This window comes from Silene latifolia, chromosome 8 (genome assembly GCF_048544455.1).
Source record: "Silene latifolia isolate original U9 population chromosome 8, ASM4854445v1, whole genome shotgun sequence".
In the NCBI taxonomy this organism is placed as follows: domain Eukaryota; kingdom Viridiplantae; phylum Streptophyta; class Magnoliopsida; order Caryophyllales; family Caryophyllaceae; genus Silene; species Silene latifolia.
In genome coordinates, this window is record NC_133533.1 from 106223311 (window position 1) to 106243505 (window position 20195).

General features: G+C 33.9%; 2 protein-coding genes and 1 long non-coding RNA gene across 3 annotated transcripts; 2 read left to right on the top strand and 1 right to left on the bottom strand.

The window, feature by feature from the left end:
- The first annotated feature begins 1491 nt into the window (after positions 1-1491).
- Positions 1492-2684, top strand: LOC141595657 (uncharacterized). The gene is made up of 2 exons (XM_074415620.1): positions 1492-2239; positions 2338-2684. The coding sequence occupies exons 1-2, from the start codon at positions 1492-1494 to the stop codon at positions 2682-2684; spliced, it is 1095 nt and encodes a 364-aa protein (XP_074271721.1).
- Positions 2685-11537: 8853 nt separating this feature from the next.
- On the bottom strand, positions 11538-15095 carry LOC141597204 (WAT1-related protein At4g30420-like). Its single transcript, XM_074417577.1, has 7 exons — positions 14857-15095; positions 14566-14634; positions 14223-14339; positions 12703-12937; positions 12455-12613; positions 12180-12331; positions 11538-11825 (listed from the first exon to the last, which is right to left on the bottom strand). Exons 1-7 carry the CDS (start codon positions 15033-15035, stop codon positions 11621-11623), a joined length of 1116 nt encoding a protein of 371 aa, XP_074273678.1. The 5' UTR covers positions 15036-15095; the 3' UTR covers positions 11538-11620.
- Positions 14066-18791, top strand: LOC141597205 (uncharacterized). The gene is made up of 2 exons (XR_012522720.1): positions 14066-14521; positions 18420-18791. It is a non-coding gene; the product is annotated as an uncharacterized LOC141597205 (long non-coding RNA).
- The last annotated feature ends 1404 nt before the right edge of the window (positions 18792-20195 follow it).

The window sequence follows — 20195 nt, forward strand, 5'->3', positions numbered from 1 at the left end:
CCAAAAAATGGTAGTGTATATCAACACTTTGGTACAATATGATAACACCATTATTTCTATGCGTTACAGCGACAAACATTATATATATAGTCGTTACACGTTTTACAAATTATCTGACTAAGATTCTTAATTAAGTTAAAACTAGAACATAATAAAATATATAATAAATTTGGAATTAGTTGATCAGAACATTAATCTTGGGTAGAATACCACACAAACAACAGTCGTGATTACATTATTTAGTTACAACATTATTTGCGACAGAGAACAACAAGATCATAAAAAAATGTTAATTAATATTTCAATGTATTTGTATATACTCACATTCTCACGAGAAAACTAATGTTAAGAAAGTAAACATAGCTTCTCAATTGCGAAGATAAGATTAAAGATGAATCAATATTATAACCCGTACAACGTACGGGCACAAAATCTAGTAATAATAATAATAATAATAATAATAATAATAATAATAATAATAATAATAATAATAATAATAATAATAATAATAATAATAATAATAATAATAATAATAATAATAATAATAATAATAATAATAATAATAATAATAATAATAATAATAATAATAATAATAATAACAACAACAACAATAATAACAACAATAACAAAAACAACAACAACAACAACAACAACAACAACAACAACAACAACAACAACAACAACAACAACAACAACAACAACAACAACAACAACAACAACAACAACAACAACAACAACAACAACAATAATAATAATAATAATAATAATAATTCACAAATACGATAGTAGTAATAATAATAATACATACTCCCTCCCATCCACACCAAAGGTTACATGGGAGGGGGCACATGTTTTAAGGCTTTGTGAAAAATGCAAGGGTAAATATGTCATAAAAGTGAGGTCCACCTGATTTGCTAATGAAAAAATGGGAGTGGGGTTTGCCGGTTAACACATTGCTAATGAAAAGTGAAGATAATGATTCCCTCCAAAAGGAACCCACTTGTTATTCAAATATTGTTTCCCAAAGTTAGAGTCCAACTGAAATTACAGCCAAAAGTGCAAGTTTTGCGCCAAATACATGAGGTAATTGTGATTACAAAAAATTTGGGTTTGCGCCAAATACATGAAAAAGTGTGATTAAAGTATCCACTTCAATCGTCCTTTATCATCATCATCTTCTTACTCTCTTCCAAAAAAAAACTTTTGCTTCAATCTCTCAAATAGAGCTTGACTGCACAACAAAATATAAAGGCATATTGTCAAATTTTTTTATCACAAAATTAGTTTATCAAAATACTTATCTTAATTATGGGGAAGACTAATTTGAGCAATGACGAAAAGGACTCTATTGCTCATTTTCTTTTGGTTAACTCAGAAAAAGGGATCCCTTTCAAAGGCAAGATTTCAGAAGCTGCTTGAAAATGGAACGTAACCAGGAAAACCATATCGGTGTGGTGGAGTCGAGCAAAACTCAAACCTGCTGATGGTGAAATGATACATTTACCATCAGGTCGGGTTGGTAACACAAATGCAAGAAGAGTTTACATCGACAAGGAGAAGATGAAGAACTTACCTGTGAAACATCGTTCAAGTATTGATAAACTTGCAAAGAAGCTTGGAGTTGGGTATGGAACAGTTCAGCGATGGGTTAAACAGAAAAAGATACGAAAACATACCAATGTAATAAAGCCAAGTTTAACCGATTCCAACAAGCTACAAAGGCTCATCTTCGCACTTTCATCCATATTTGTTGAGAGAAATTCAGGTGTGGTGAAATTTAAAGACATGTCTCTACAAATCCACATCGACGAAAAATGGTTTTACATAACAAAGACAACAGACAGCTTCTACATTCTTGACGAGGAAGAACCTCCATATCGATCTTGTCAGTCAAAGCGATTCATACCTAAAGTTATGTTTATGTGCGCTGTTTGTAGACCATTGTATGGGGACAATGGAGAACTAATAGTCGATGGGAAACTTGGAATATTTCCCTTTATCGAAGAGGTACCAGCAGCAAGAACAAGCAAAAACAGGCAGGCTGGTACATTAGAGACTAAACCAACTACCTCAGTCACAAAACAAGTTATCAAGGACTGCCTCATAAACAAAATTATCCCAGCCATCAAGGCAAAATGGCCAGAAAACGCAAGTAAAGACATATGGATTCAACAAGATAACGCTATGCCTCATATTTCAGACAACGATCCGGATTTTAGAGCTGCTGCCAACTCAGACGGTTTCAACATTCACTTAGTTTTTCAACCACCAAATAGCCCCGACTTAAATATCAATGATTTGGGTTTTTTTCTGCTTTACAATCACTTCAACATGAAGTAGCAGCCACTACAGTTCTTGAATTAGTGGGTGCAGTAGAGGATGCCTTTGTACAACATGTTCACAAGAAGTTGAACTTCAACTTCCTTACACTACAAACTGTCATGATTGAAATCATGAAATGCAAAGGGCACAACAACTTTAGCATACCTCACATGAGGAAGAGTGTCCTTGAAAGGCTTGGCATACCCCTTAGGGACTTAATTGTTGAAGAGGATTTGATAAAGGAATGCTTAACCTACTTGGATGAACAAGGTCAAGGGGCAGTCCTACCTCATCTAAGGGGAGAAATGCAACAACTAATTTCAGGGGAAGTGTTAGGGGAAGTAGCTGTTCTTGAAGCATGATGTTAGGGAAAGTCCTATTTTGAAGAATGAAGAAGTGCAGATGACAAGTCCTTTTTTGAAGAAGTGCAAGTTTCATTTTGAAGAAGTGTCAACAACTGATGTAGAAGTTTTATTTTGAAGAAGTGCAAGTTAGTTCCGAACAATGCTTACAATGTTTATGAAACAAACATTATGAGGCTGTGCACTCTCAATGTTTAGTTCCTAAACATTCTTTTGAAATGTAGTGATGGGGGTCTTATGTTTAATGTTTTAAGTGCACACTACTTGGTGGTATTCAATTTTAGTGTTCAATGCTTTATCATTGTTAATATTCTTAGTCCTCATAGTTGCAGCAACTCATACGCTCTCAGGGTGGACTCCCCTCTCATCATTGAGCACGACAATGATCGTTCAGTTCCTCCTTAACCAATGCAACATTGGGTGGCATCTAAACTGACCATTTAATCATTTAAAGCCGCCAAAACATTTAATCAATTAACCAATTAAAATGGGGTGGCATCTAAATGACTTTTGGGATGGGGAACATACAAAAGACCACAATTACTGTACAATAAAGACCCTCAATAAAAATATCATTGGGTCACAAACCAAGCAGAAAACAGAACCGACGGCAACATGAAACCCACAGAAGCAACAAATCAGGAATAACATTTTAATACCAGAAAAATAGAACCGTCTGCAGAATTAGAACGGCAGAAGTAACAAACCAGCAGTAACAAACCAAGCAGAAAACAGAACAGACTGCAACATGAAACCCAGAGAGGCAACAACGCCAAATAAAACAAGCATTAAAAACAGGCTAACAACAATATGACCCATAAAGACTAAGTTTTAGGATTAGAAGCCAGCCACTCAGCTTTCAAAATAGGCCATTGAGAACGAAACCTAGGCAGCAAAGAACAAAGCATCTCAAACAAAGATGTGTTTTCAGGTAGATCATAATCAATGTAATCCCATTTACCAATTTCTTCAGGAACAGCAGCAACACCCTTTATTTCTTCACCAAAAGATTCAGACCACCCAACAAGACCATTAATTTCTTCACTTAAAGGCTCAACACACCGATCAACAACATCGGTACTTAGTTCAGGAATAGGTTCAGAACACTCACCAACAACATTAAGAAGTTCACCACGAGCCTGTGCAGCGATAAGACTCGCAATAAAGCCAAGTGGAGGATCTGGCAAGTTAGCGTACTCAGGGGTCTCCGGAACAATTTCAAGATCAAGATCTAGGTTTTGTGTCTCTTGGACCTCAGTTCCAAGATCAAAAGGATCAAGAGTGTCAGGAACAATGGTGACGGGAGGAAGAGAATCCTCAGAAATATCTTCAGGGGTAGAACATTCTGAGGAACCAAGGCAATGATGATTAATTGAACATGCAAGACAATCAGATGGACAATCAATATGATGATGATCCATGCAAGACAATATAGATAATCGAGGGTGAAATCAACGATTTTTCTAACAAACGATGAAACAAAGAGAGAGAATCGAAGAGAGGACGAAGGGAGTTGGGAAATTTTAGCAGTAGATGAAGGGAGAGTTTGAAAATTTTATGCGGCGGAGAAGATGAAGAAAATAGAGAGAGAAGAGAGAGAGAGACGGCATATGACAGTTCGTTGGGGTTTTTGGAGGGAGTCATTAAGGGAGTGTATTGAATGTGTGTGGTTGGGAGTGTGGGTTAGGGGTTTTAATCTCAGTCGGTTATCAGGGTAATGAGGATTGTTGGGTGGGTGGGTCCATATTTATCAATGGCATATAGTGTAAATATGTAGAGTATATTAGGAGTTGTTGTCTTATTTCTTGCCTAAAAGGGAATGGGTAGTTTGGTTTGGATGGGCCGAATATAGTAACTGTAACTTTTGGTCTGGATGAGAGGGAGTAATATGAATTAGGAAGTTTTCTAGTACCTTCCTTATACCTACCTACCTTCTACTAAGTATAAATACAAGACTTGCCCTATTTATCATTTACTTTTGCTTTTAAAAATAGGAAAATATGACACATAAATTAAGGAGAGAGAGGGAGAATTAAAAAGGAGAAAAACAAAGGAAAACCATCATCTTTTATTTGCGAGTTAAGGGTAAGACAAGGACCCGAACTTTGTAATTTTTTTCCGTTAAGGATATCAACGATTATTTTTTTCCGTTGATGACTTTAACACTAACACCGTTAAGTTTCCGTTATGTTTCTAACATTAAAATAGATTTTAACAACCAATATATTTTATGAAAATACTTGTATATTTTATAAGGCAAAATATATTATGAAAATAAATTTTAACGACCAATATATATTATGAAAATACTTATATATTTTAACAATCGAAATTAATTAAGGCAAGAGCAACACATACCCATTAATCGAGTTAAGGGTAAGACAAGGACTCGAACATTGTTTCAGCATTATATCAAACATTGTTTCAGCATACAATAAACAATAGAAATATAGCATATCACAAAAATCGATTGGATTACAAGACAAAGTTATCCAATTGAGCAGCTAGGTTCACGCATTCAGCTACAGCTTGGGAACTTGTGAGGTAATAGGTTTGATAGTTTTGATTTGTGAAGCAAGAAGGAGCTTAATCTTCTGTAATTTGCAATTTGGGTTGTTTTGCAATGTCACAAAGATTAATGGGTATGTGTGTTACTCTTACCTTAATTAACTTTGATTGTTAAAATATATATGTATTTTCATAAAATATATTGGTTGTTAAAATTTATTTTCATAATACATTTTGTCTTATAAAATATACAAGTATGTTCATAAAATATATTGGTTGTTAAAATCTACTTTAATGTTAGAAACATAACGGAAACTTAACGGTGTTAGTGTTAAAGTCCTTAACGGAAAAAAATAATCGTTGAGGTCCTTAACGGAAAAAAATTTTGCAAAGTTCGGGTCCTTATCTTACCCTTAACTCTTTTATTTGCCTCAAGGTAAGTTTTATAAAATCGTCTCATAACATAACTCGTCTTGTATTATCTCATATAACTTGCGATTTAGACCGCCATAGGACTAGCTAGGACGTTGAATTTGGCCGTGGACCACCATAAACTGACCGTGCCCTCTATTGACCACCGTTGACCACCAGGTAGGGTGTTGTTGTGGCTGTTTAAACCCTGTGTTAACACGGGTTTTAAACCCCATCTGGACTCGTTTTGACCTGGGTACGGGTTGGGTTCGCTGTTAATGTTGCGTCGAGCATTGTGGTGGATATATGCGGTGTCTTGGGTGGTGGTTGGCTGGATTTCGTAAGGGGTTTGGGATGTGTTGATTTTTGTTGTTAAACCGTGGCTATGCAGGGGATTTAATCACCATGTGTGACTGGACCTTCGACCTAGGGCAAGGGCGTCGCCAGTGGTCCCACTGTGGGTCAGGGGAGACCACGGTGGTGACTGCTGGTGGCGACTGGTGGTGTTGGGTAGATATTCGTTGTGTTGTCAGGTGGTGTTTATGTTGTTAATGTTAGTTGATGTCGTGTTGATTAGGGCGTAGTGATGGCAGCCGTGTAAGGTGGTGTTGGTGGTGTTTGAAGTTTGTATAGCTTCCGAAAACCCTAGACGATAGTTTCCTTCCTGCCCAAGTTAACTCATTCCCATAATTCTTCAGTTTATGATACTATGGACTCTTCTTGATCGGCTTTTCTTACCAAATCCTCCCTGGGCCATTCAATCTTGCAAACATATGTCCCCTGAATTGTGAGGCGTGCAAAATGGGCCGAATACATTACAAGAATACATCTACTCCCTCTTATTCTACATAACTTCCCTATTGTTGTGAAATAAAGAGAGAGAATTATAAAGATAAGCTATAGAGAAAGTATGAGAGACAAAACTATATTCTTATTCCATTATGAGGGGGTATATATATACATATACAATGAGGTAGGGTTTCCATAAAATAATACACTCTAGAATATTCCAAGATATGGACATCCATATAATAATATTTCATAACACTCCCCCTTGGATGTCCATTACTGAAGAAGATGTCTCGCTAAAAACCTTACTAGAAAAACCCTACGGGAAAAATGCTAGAAAGGAAAAGAGTACAATAATCTTCAAACACGCATAATAATAGCTGCCTCGTTAAAACCTTTCCATGGAAAACCCAGTGGGACAAAACCATAGATAAGGAAAAAGAGTACAGCGCGTGTCAACTCCCCCTGATAATTACATAACTTGATGTATCTTGAAATGATCCATGCTTTGATATAACTTCTCGATTGTTGAAATATAATTTATCTTCGTTGATAACTTGATATCTTCAATTTGTAGAAATTCTGGATAACTTCAATCATCATATTTCATCCGAAGTCACAATCTGGATATGATCATTTCATAATAACTCTTGAATGTTCATTTCAAATAATATCTCCACAGTTATGATGGAGTTTCTCCTCAATATATGACATAACATTATATGCCCAAAATAATTGTCATCGCAACAATAATGACAATCATGACTATAGCGTAATAATGCGCTTATAGTGCTACCTCGTTAAAAACCTTGCTAGGAAAAACCCGTTGGGATAAAAAAAAAAAAACCTAGTCAAAGGGAAAAAGAGTGTAGCCATCATTTCTTAATTCCTTGTCTTAAGGAGAATCAATCCAATAATTATTAAATAAATCATTTAATACCTTTTAGCGATTTTCTTTGCTAAACCACATATGTATGGATTGAGACTCTCATTGTAGACTTTGACTATATTATTTTCCAATCGTTATGGTACTTCTGGACCATAAATTAATTTTACATGTTTAGCAAGAAACTCACTTAAATCTGAATTCTCATATGCTCAAACTTCAGGTTGAGACAATAATAATTTCCTTCAAGTAAACTCTACAAGAGTTTGAATATCTCATTTTGGAAATAATCACGATAACCTTTCAATCGTGTCGTAGAGGTTCATATATAATCATGAGTTCCCAAAACTCAATTAATCAAACATCATCATTTGATGATGGTTTATAAGAGGCTCCTATAAGGAGTTATCCTCGTTAAAGTATCTCATAAAATAACATTTCTCTTTTTTAAACATTTATCAAAATATAACAATATAATTAATCATGTGCAAGCGATATGTAACTAATTCTAAACAACAATATAAAATAATGCAATAATGTATATATATTAAAACTAAGATGCAAATGATGAACTTAATCTCTAAATGCACATGATGATGACTCGATAATGCAAACTGTACAGTTTCCTTTTTCAATATTCATAACTTAAATTGACTTCAAGTCAATAGATGGACTTCAGGTCCATGAGCTCATTTATAATCATAGATTATACGTCGACAATCAAAATTGGACTTACATATAAGATCCCCATTTTCTAGTCCATTAAACTCCGCGCGCAAATGCATATCGGTTCCTTAAATATATCGATATAATTTTAACATCTCGCGATATTGTCAATACTGATCAGTGACATCTGAATAGATATGGTACCATTCCGTTTCCATATAGGCCATCTATTATCATTCAGATATTTATGTCACTTTCAGGACATCCAAATTTCTTTACTCCATAGGAGTACCAACTGCCATAACTTGCCATTTTCTTATTACTAGAAATATGTGAACCGATATGACTCTCACACTATATTTCACGTGTGTTTTTTTGTTCAATTTGGCAAGAATCTAATTTTTCATTACATATAATTTCTATGACTAATGTATAGCTCGCTATACCACATATAGGGCTAAACTGTCTATAATTAAATCATAGATTTTAATGTAACATATCACATTAGGTGATCAATCTGGTATCATAATACATCTTCATAACCAAATGAGTACCATCATTTGAAATTCAACGAACCTCTACTTGATGTATTTCATATATGAAAACAAACGGCTGAACTTCAGGTTCAGTTGGGGATAATATACTTGTTTGTTTTTTACCAGCTTTTTCTTATCATTCTCCCCCTAAGGTGGTAAAAACTATAACCAATGTATAGTCCACAATTTGTCATAATCACCTTAAATCTCAATTCCTCATATCATAATGAGATTTTAATATGGGCATTATTGTACAATAATAGAATATTTCGGGGAGTAACATGTAATGCAGTTGGATTTCAAATGTGTTGAATCATAATGCCCAATTCAGAGATTAACGATTTCATATAATAATCAAACTGTGATTTCCACACAATATCTACTCAGAAAAATTATTATGTAGCTACATGCCAGTTAACTAACATAATATTAATGGTTGCATCAACAATTCCAAATAAACATAGCATCAATTGTTATTGGTAATAATATGACACCCCGATAATAAGACATCACCATCACCATAATCAAATAAACGAAAACGCACCTGATAATCCAATTGAGGTCAATAATAAATTTTAATGGGTAACAACTGCAAAATCAACTTACTTTAAACACTAATGTTTGAGTTGGGACGAACCGCAAAGTTTGTTTAGTGTTTAGTAGCAGTTCATCTAATATTACTTTAAACATACACTAACGTAACATAATCTGCATGCACAATAATCAATAGCCCACGAAAACCATATTAGCAAAAACATTCGTTCACAACTACAAGGCAGGACATGATTTTAAACCTATTTTATTAGTTGGCTCCTTGAAAGCATAACATACCACCATAAATTAAAACCAAGGTGTCAAAATAACCCTCAAGCATATGTGTCAAATATAGAACCATCACATGTGTGAATTCAATCAATAAAAATTTACGGCAAATTAGGTAAAACTTAATTAGCAAAACTTGATAGTTAGCTACCTATTTAGAGTTGGAATAAAATAAGTGTACACAATTTATGGCCGGTTTCGGTAAGAGTCTTTCTTTTTCTACAAAGATTATTGTTAATAGAATAACGAAGCATAAGCGAGATAGCGTATATAGACGATACAACATGTTTATAAGGATGAGTGTGGCTATAAGCCACTTAGTAGTAATAATAATATTATTAGTGAGTAAACACAAGTACGTATGAATATGATTGGCAAAACTACTATATATGATGACCACTATAACTCGATATATGATATAACGTGCAAGCAACTCAAAATCCAAACAAATCAAAGAGTTAAAAGATGAATAAAACAACTTAATTTATATTTATCGTATACAGATGCCATAATACTAACTAGTAAAGAATAAATATTTGTGGGAGTGAATTTCTAGTCATAATTTCAATACTATGAACTTCAGGCCATATTGTGCTTATCAAAATTTTCACTTGTATATATTTTCTTTCCTTTTTGATCTTAAGGCTTCTTTACTTGGCTCATCAAATGCCACATTATCAGGCTCAGTTAAGGCCGCAACATTAGGCTTATCATAACGCCATATTCTCGATCTCTGCTATAGACAGAGTCTTTATGAGATGTCACATTCACTTTAATGAATGGATCAAATTTCATATCTCATTATATTGTTCAACACCAAGTGAACAAGAATCAATTTGCAAATATATTTGCCTTTCAAAAAGACCGCTTTAAATTGAACAGCGGTTCATATATTCATAGACGTGGACATCTGGCCACTTACACTTATACAATATGAATATAATGTACTGATGAGACGGTGTTAAATTATTACACACCTTTAAAAACTCCTTCAAAACTTTGAACTTCAGGCCAAAGTTACAATATGGACATATCTCTCATCTTTATAATATAAATCTTTTGAAACTTCAGGCCCAAAATTATATAATATGTCCCCTTTTTAATAATTTGACCGGATATATGAAACTCCAGATCTAATAACATATACATTTTGTAAGACCGATGTAATAATTGTATATACCATTATAGACTCTTCCATGTGAATGGACTATACGAATTCTCTCTGCGATAAATTATTAAAAATAATGTAATAGACTTTATCATGCATATAACCACGACCACGTCTTTATTACAATAGATTAGGTACCAAAGTCATGCGTTTAATGATTTTAATTAAACTTTACAATATATGTGTAAAAAGCATTAAAATTATTGGAAGGTAATTTAATACAAAGTACTGTACGTGTGCATAGATAAAATTAAGCACAATTCACACATAATTATTTGTTGTATAGAGTACTCCGTCCGTAGAAAACAACGAATGAAGACGTACCTTGTTTAGCCGAATAAAATAAGAAGATCTGATATGAACCTCATGATTATCAGATCTTGATTAGCAGATTAAAAGAACAAAATTGATATGAACCTCTTAATTATCAGATCTTAATAATACATATGAACTATGAACAAATTAAGACAATTAATTTCTCTACGCTCAGTTGGTTAAGACTCGTGCTGATAACGTGTTGTGAAATAAAGAGAGAGAATTATAAAGATAAGCTATAGAGAAAGTATGAGAGACAAAACTATATTCTTATTCCATTATGAGGGGGTATATATATACATATACAATGAGGTAGGGTTTCCATAAAATAATACACTCTAGAATATTCCAAGATATGGACATCCATATAATAATATTTCATAACACCTATTTCATTTTTCATCTATTCAAAATATCTTCCCTATTTTCTTATTTAGTAGTAAAGTTTTATACTTATTTTAATCAACTCACCCCACAACAATACCCCACCTCACTCCACAACAATACTTATTTTAATCAACTTACCCCACAACAATACTTATTTTAATCACCCTACCCACAATAATACCCCACAATACCTTTCGTCTCTCCAATTACATAACACCACTACAATATTTTACCTTATTTTAATCCATCTCCTTAATTCTACTACCCCCATGAATAGGAAGGATTATCTAGAATATGAGAGAGTACATCCTAATTACTCGTATTTTATTTGCATAATCATACATAAATTTATATATTCTACGACATTTAAGAATGAAAGAATGTAATCTCCTTACACTAGTAGTAATGTGCATGGCACAAACACAATTCATTGTCATATATATATACACTAATCCTCGTTAGGGTGCACAACTATGGAATTATCAGATAAAAGTGGCTGTTCCAAATCAATTGGACAACAATTTGTCTCTTGATCAATTGTTTTGATACAATTATCTTCAATCTCACTTGTTACTAACGTTGGCTTCATCTCTCGACCTTTGCCCCATAACACAACGTATAGTCCAATTATTACTGTTACACCACCTACCAAACTGAAAAAGCAGAATTAAATTAAATTAAGCATGATCAAATCAAACTAAATTAACCCTTATATGTTACTCCATCCGTCTAGTCACACAGGATTTGAACTCGTGACCTCAAGTCCTCAAAGTTGAAAGAACTGGGAATGAATATGTTTTTTACTTAGCTTATTTAGGTATCTCAGTCATTTCTTTACGTTTTCATTTTTCGTGTACTAGTTAAATTTTACCATATGCAAGTTGCTTTTTCACTTCTTGTACTTACTTAGTCATGTTTTCTCTCATATCCTTGATCTTTATGTCAAAATCAGAAGTAAAAAAAGTTATCCGAAACAAATAAAAACGAGTATAAAGAGCTCAAATTACCTTCCAATATAAAGCTGTTCATGGAGAAATACACAGGCAAAGACAGTAGTGATAACGGTGCACAAAGGATTGAACATGGCAGAAAAGAGTGGGCCCCTGCGTGATATGCACCATGATTGTACAAAGAATTGAACTCCCGATCCTATTATTCCCTACATGATTTTATACGGAGTATATATTAATTATAAACAGCGACGTATATTATTATGATATATAATAGGTCACAGGGTTGAATCCTCTTTCCCTCTATATTGTACTGATGCATAGTAGCTTACCGAAAAGAAGCAACAAGTGAGCTGTAGACTAGAACTCAAATCCCAAGCGCTGGGATCCCGTTCAAAATAAAACGCGATAAAACCAGATTGAAGCATTGATAAGAAACACATCCAAGCTGACAACGATAAATGATTTGGATAACTTGCTGTCACCGGTACCTGTATTTATTCACAATATTACTTACGATAAAATGTATACTCTTATGAAAACAGAATTCCGCGTTTGCATGGATATTTATATTGGTTACCTGCAAAATGAGCCATAGTGACCAACAACAGCTACTAGCAAAGAGAAAGACACAGCCCATGAACAAAGTATCATGGTCCAAAGAATGAAGCAGTAGAGAATGGGCTGGTGGAAGTTGGACATTGAGTAGCTTCGGGCCTCGAATTAAAGCCATTGAAACTGCTCCACCCACACAAAGCACTGTTCCACCTATCTTGGCTATACTACTCACCTTCTTTATATTCACTTGCTCTAACCTTCATTCAAGACAAACATACATTGCAATTAGGGTCTAGAAGTGGCGGGGCCAGAATTTCAATTTAGGAGGCGAATGGATAGTTATATAAGATATATACACTTGAAAAAATTTCAAAAAATTTAACGAAAATGTACGGAAATCTCATCCGTCAGGGGGCGAGGGCCCCTGCTAACCCTCCCTAGATCCACCACCGGGTTCAAGTATAGTTTAATAGAAAATAATAAAAGGTAAGCATTTGGGAATCCCATGAATTGAAAAACTCTTATTTAGTTGACGTATATTTTTGCAAATTGCAGGGATTCCAACTTCTTAAGAAGTTAACGTTGCAATGCCTATATAATGGAAAAATTGAGTAATTAACTTACCTATCTCTTAGGTAATTGGAAATTTCCGTGAAATGAAATTCCTACATTGTTAACCAAATAATCTTCCAAAATTCACTTGAAATGCAATGTAAGGAAATAGGAATTTAATTCACATGAATTAGCATATCTTGATAAACCAAACGACTCTAGTCTAGTGAGTAGTGAGTAGGGATGGCAATGGGTAGGATCTAGATAGGATCCTATAAGATCCAAATCCGATCCATATTTACAGGATTTGAAATTTCCATATCCATATCCGGATCCGCAGGATCTGGATTGGATCAGAATATATCCATATCCTTTTGATAATAAAAGAAAAGTCCCTCTTAAAATATGAAAATATTATTTTTTGTATTTTACTACGACGTAACATACTATTTTCCTTTATTAGATACTAATTATAAAGCTAAAGTTCTTAAAAAATAAAAATAAAGTCTTATGAAATTACAATAATACTAAAAAAGTATCTTTTTTTAACAAAAAAACGTTAATCAGAAAAAATCATGGTTTGATTTATGAAAAAAATTAAAAGAACAAAGCATATAATTTTACCATTTGTTTAGCTGAACTTATTTTTTAAGAAAATGAAATAAAAATGAATCTAAGGGTAGGATCTGGATCTCGACCATACGATCCATATCCATATCCTTATCCACTGGATCTAGTAGTGAGTGACGGTAGTACTATAAATATTAGATTGTGGGTTTAAATCCCTCCATCTACATAAATTCTATATGATCGTACCAACACAAAAAAAAGTTATATACACATAGACCATATTTCAAACAAGTTAATTAGGATATTTTTTTGAGCGGATAAATCATTTCATTGATAAAAAGTCGCATTTTACTCCGTTATAAAGTGAGTCTAGTACTCTAGTCTATCTACTGCAGTTTGACAAAAAAGAGCCTGTTTTACCCCATGGTTGCAGCAATCAAGAATGTAATTGCAGGGACCAAATTAGCCATTGCGCTTGCTATTGAGGATGGAGCTAAGAATAGTCCCTCGAAGTAAACCGTTTGATTCAACGCCACCCTGCTCAATAATATCGTACAAATGTTAGTAATTTTATCAAATAAAAATACGAAACCAAAGAGCACGGTATTCAATTTGAGATGGATGGACTATCGTGCATTTATTTGAGCATCAGTGTACTCTCTTACTCCAACCATGAGGCTACTCAACGAGTTTCTTCCTCATTTTCTCAAGATTTCGAGGTAAGGAAAGTATCGCGTATTTAATATATTACTCTATAACTTACCCGATAAAGGCCGTGATAAAGATCAATAGAAAGCTCTTTAATCCCATGCAAGACTTACTTGATTTATCCCTGTAACCATATTAATCACAAATTTTCATACAAAACGGACTAACGAATGCAAAAGTAGCTAAATAAAGGTAACTCCGATTTGAAAACAAAGCCTAGTACATTAAGTAGCAAATATACGGTGTACTGCCTTCGTCCTAATCATTTTTTTTTTCTTTTTACGAAATATCTTTTTATGCAAGGTATTTTAATTAAAGGTAAATAAATGATTAAAACGTAGCTCACCTCATGAGATAGGCAATAGGGGAAATGACTATCGTACCAATTGCTTGTCTATAAAAAATGAAGACCCTAGGATTCATGCCTTGTACAAGGGCAGCCCTATTCAAGAGTGTCATAGCTGCATATACACCTTGCAACGATACCATTGCAATTGCCGGTGCCTTCTCCGTCATCCCTCCCATTTTTCGTCTGCCCTTTATTATATTGTATTGTATTGTCTATAAAACAACTTGTCTACAAATGTTCTTATTGACACCTTATATATTTATACTAAGCTTGGGAGGTCATGAAAGTACAATGTTCAAAAAGACAAAAGACAGTTTCAATTAAAACCAATCATTTATATCATGTATATGATAATCATTTGTGTTTTTATAGTAGTTGAGTTAAAATTTGAGTCAATTGATTAATTTGGTTTAACGATGTTGTTGACGTCTTTTCCAATGTGTATGTTACGGCATTGTCTTGCATCGGTAGAATTAGAATGAAGAGACTAGTTTATAAACTAGTGACCTACATACTTCTCCTATCATCAATTAGTTTTAGGATGAAATTTCACTTGTTTGTACGTGTCTCAGTCAACAAAAACCGGATACCCATCGTTGAAATGCCAAATTTCGCTTCTCAATTCCACCTCAAATGGCCATTTCTGGCCCAACCCGACCAAGTGGGTGGCGCACTCGCCTACTTGTTCAGTTACTACATCACGTGTGACCAATTTAATAAATACTCAATATAAATTATCATAACACACAATTTTGAAGTAAACATTACATAGCGAACCAAAACATTACCCTGATAATTATATGAGTTGACACAACTGGTTAATTAAATGATACGTAGTAGTTACGTACTATTCCTTCAAAACCTTAAAAATAGATTTTAGGACTTATGCCATTTTTAGCCTTTTTTAACATGTCTATATGACCTGATTTTGAAGGGTGGCTAACTTAATATGCGTAGTTTTCAAACTATTACATGCATGATGCATTCTATATTTCCCCAAATACACATCTAATAAATCGATAACAATTAAAAGTTTACCGGCTATAAAAAGGTGATGTTTCTGAAAACACTTCCGTAACCAAGTGGTCACTACTCACTTGTGCATGTTAACATACATAACCTACATCGGAGATTCCTTTTCAAACCTACATAAGAGTACAATCAATCATGCATGTATAATCCAGCTCCGTTATTATTATGGACGGACGAAGCAACGCGGTGAGTCGTCCTTGTGATTAAATTAGTGAAGATAGTCTCCGACAATTATTTCTCGCAAGGTTGTCATATGTAAAACAACGTACTGATTAGACAAGTGTATATATTTAATCACAAATTCTTGTTTGTGACGGCACATATCCGTCACTCTTGAGTGACGGATACCATTTTACCTCATAAAGTACTCACTTTTTCTCTCTCTGCAACACTATTCATGTGGTCCCCTTTCTCCATTAACCCATTTTTTACCATTTTATCTCACAAAATATCCGTCACAAATGGTAACCCGTCACAAGGGAGACCAATTGATATTTAATTATTGTGATATGTCACTTATGTGTAGGATGCTCTTCTGTGCAAAGTCATCACTGAGTAAGCTTATGTATCTCTGCTTTTTACTTGATTGTGCTACCATGTGCTAGTGTGCTGTGATCAGGGGCGGGCCCATGTATGTCTATGGTGTGGCAATTGCTACACCAAAGCCCAAAAAAATTAAGAGAAAACAAAAATTTGCTATATCATTAAAATTTCCACTAATCTATCATTAATTATCCTATTCTCCCTAAACCCTCCGTATTTCACTCTTAATATTTACTCCATGAACATCACTACAAAGCACATTAATTAGTTTTAATGTAGTTTTTTTCCATAAACTTTATTATAGCACGTTAATTAGTTTTAATGTATTTTTTTCCCCTAAACTTTATTGTGTGTGTATAAAGTTTGATTTATCTTTACTTTTTATCTTTTTTCTTTTGAAGCTTACAAGTTTTTATAGTATTAAATTGAAGGATTTATATATAGGCGTAGGGGCGAATAAAAATGTCGTATAAGAGTAATAAGGTTAGTAATTAGAATATTCTATGTTTTTTTTAATAATTTTTCTTTTAAAAAAACTAAAACCGTATCGGAAATCGTGTATGCGGTTTTAAATTTTATAGATACATATCCGATAAGTTTTTAATATAAATCGGACGATACGTTTTTTTATATAAATCGTATAATTTACACTGAAATTCATATAAGATATACGTAAAATTCGTATAATTGAAATCGTATATCATATCGTATACGTATAATAACATTCTATCGTATATTTTTGCTCTCCCCTATATAGGTGATATCATAAATTTGGCAATCGATCCTCCCCATTACTTATCCGTCTCCATTACTTATCAATGGATAATTTCGAGAAAAAATTGACGGCCTAGATTTACTTGCGATATTGAAAAATTGAGGCGGAGATTGAAGTGTCTACAATGAATACAATCCCTCCATTATGACTCCAAACGAAATCCTAGCCATTGTAATAGATAGTTAATGGAGGAAAAGTAATGGAGAGAATCTTGACACAATAAATTTGGACCGATACAAAATTTGTTTTCTGTCGTGTATATTTTTGCTACACCAAATTCAAACCTCTGGTCCGCCCCTGGCTGTGATACACTACCAAATGCGCGACATTTAGAACCAAGTAAGAACTAGGAACTATAAAACTTGAACTAGTTTTAAACCCGTGTAATATATACGGATTTGATACTTACATATGTTATATACTAATAAATGTAATGAATGGGAAAAATAAACTACTAAATAGGTAAATAAAGCTATAAAAACAGCTGTCAAAATTTAAAATTGTTTACCTACGATTCAACAAACACAAATGTACAAATAATTAAAAACAAAAGTTTAACATTACAAATATTGGAAACTTTCATGGGAAGCTACATTAGTTGTTGTATTACATGTGCGCTTATTACTATGATACATCAAAATTTTCAAGCCTTGTTTTCGCGTGGCCCAGGAAATCGCCATATAAAATTGTTCGTGGCTAAAACTGATATTAAAAGATAGATGCTAACCTGAGATAAAGTTTGTCTCTGACTCTTGTTTATTTTCATTGCGAAACAAATATCAATGGGGAATTGCCTCTTATTGAAACGTACCGGGAGTTTATTGGAGTCTGAAGAAGTAAGTGTTATTCGAGCAATGTCCAGTATATCACTTTTATGATTACCAGTTAAAACCATACACCTAATCACACAAGACCCTAATTATCTGTCACAACTAATTTGGTTGGTACCATTACGTAAACCACCTGATTGATCAATGTTCCTAAGAAGCATCACCATAGCAACGACCTTGAACCTCAATTGTTGATTCAGGAGTTCGAAACATCTGATACCATTGAGGAATTCCGTAGGGTGTAGGTTACGCTCACTTATAGTTGTGTCATCTTTACTAACTTCATCAGAGCATAGATATAATCTCTCCTGCCCAGGAATAAGAGATAACACATCTTTACTAAATTCATCAGAGCATAGAGATAATTTTCCATTTTGTAGGTTATAAGCTACGTTGGAGTCTAAAGGAATGAAGTGCATACGTGCAAGGAGGCAAGGAGTGAAGTGGAGAAAAATTGAGCTAGGAAGAGCTGATCTGAAGAGAACGCGACCGAATAACAATAACTCGATCGAGCCAGCTGACTCAAACGAGTAACTCTTACTCGTTCGAGTGGGCTTAATTTCGGGATTAACCCGGTTTTGAGGAAATACTTAATGCAATGTATAAATACTCTTAACATCGTATTAGGTTAAAAAGGACGAAACATTATTCATTCTGCTTACACTTTACATTACGTACAACATTGGAACCCTAGCTTTCTCTACTTTCACATGTTGCAATCAGATTCTAATCGTTCTTCATTTGGTATTCAATCTTTGTTTGTTATTCATTATTGTTGTTTAATTTTGTTTTCTATTATATCGTTTATTCATTATCGTTATTGTTTAATTATGAGTAGCTAATTTCCTTCTTATGGAGAAGGGGATCGATGAATAGAGATTAGGGGGAATTAATTTGTTAATTACTAGAAAGGCTGTCACTTGACTATTTGTTATACTTTAATTTGTTGATTACTGACCAGTATTGACATGTTAGTAATATTGTGAATTAGTATTATTATGGCCGGATTAATACTGAGAGAGACTTACGATAATTAAGTAGACGACGACTTAGACATAGCGACTGCATGCTAAACACCGTACTAAAAGTCATATACGTACCGACCGGACATATGCCTTTAAGTAGTCAATCTACATGTTCATTAACCGGTCCTAAATCCTTTAATAGATATTCATTGTGAACCGCATTCTCTAGATTTGTCTTATACATTTGATTTCGACTTAACTACAACCAAGTAACCAACCCAATCATCATCCAAGAAAAGCATGCCTAGGAACATTCATCAGGAGATGATGATTCTGTGCCAGTCTACCTTCTGATTAATTCCACACAACCACTTATAGCAGCCAGTCATAGTACACCCCTTACCCTGCCAGATCCCTTCATTATAAATTATAACCTTCAAGGATTTTGTTTTTAATCCAGCAAATTCTTCTCCAAGTCCAACGGCTGTTAGACTTAGGTCCATATTTAGAACATTTTCGCTCCTTTATGTATACTTAATATTTGATTGAGCCATTTAATCCAAAGGCTCTCTTTTTTATCAGTAATGAGCTTTTTGTCAAAAACTACCTTATATTTAGGGGTATTTGTAAAAAATTCATAAATATAAGGTAGTTTTCGACAAAAAAAAAACCCATCTAATCCATGAAACCAGCTTCCCAATTACAACCACATGTTTCATAGATGATAGATCAAGCTTTCTGAGTCTTAAACCTCCTTCATTCTTAGGCCTATATTACCTTATCACAAGCAACCAAAGAGACTCTAGATAAGGTAGATTCACGGGTGAGTTGGTGTTGGTGTTGTGATACCACCGTGAGTCCTAAATTACTCCTTCCAATTCTATTTATACATACTATCTTTTTTTTTTTCATTTTTTTCTCTAAATTAGTCATCCTAAAATTAGAAAGGTAATAGGCCGACTTAGGCCCATAATGCTTAGGGTTTCGCTAGGGTTACATCCCGAGCACATTATATTTAATTATCGCCTTATGATTGCAAATGTATCACAAATTATAAATTCAATATACTTCTCTATTCTTAACATGGTATCAGAGCCTGGTGACCAAAAGGTCACGGGTTCGAATCTCACCCCCTCTATTCTAAAGTGGATAATCAGAATAGGCCAGGGAATCCCGCCTGCACCCACACTT

What these genes read in the sequence shown, in the direction of transcription:
- LOC141595657 (XM_074415620.1), top strand. Translation starts at nt 1,492, where the DNA reads ATGATACATTTACCATCAGGTCGGGTTGGTAACACAAATGCAAGAAGA. An exon ending in AGCTGCTGCCAACTCAGACG is followed by an intron (nt 2,240 to 2,337) that starts GTTTCAACATTC and finishes TTCAACATGAAG; the next exon opens with TAGCAGCCACTACAGTTCTT.
- LOC141597204 (XM_074417577.1), bottom strand. Translation starts at nt 15,035, where the DNA reads ATGGGAGGGATGACGGAGAAGGCACCGGCAATTGCAATGGTATCGTTG. An exon ending in TCACTTGTTGCTTCTTTTCG is followed by an intron (nt 12,332 to 12,454) that starts GTAAGCTACTAT and finishes AAAATCATGTAG; the next exon opens with GGAATAATAGGATCGGGAGT. An exon ending in GAACAGCTTTATATTGGAAG is followed by an intron (nt 11,826 to 12,179) that starts GTAATTTGAGCT and finishes CTGCTTTTTCAG; the next exon opens with TTTGGTAGGTGGTGTAACAG.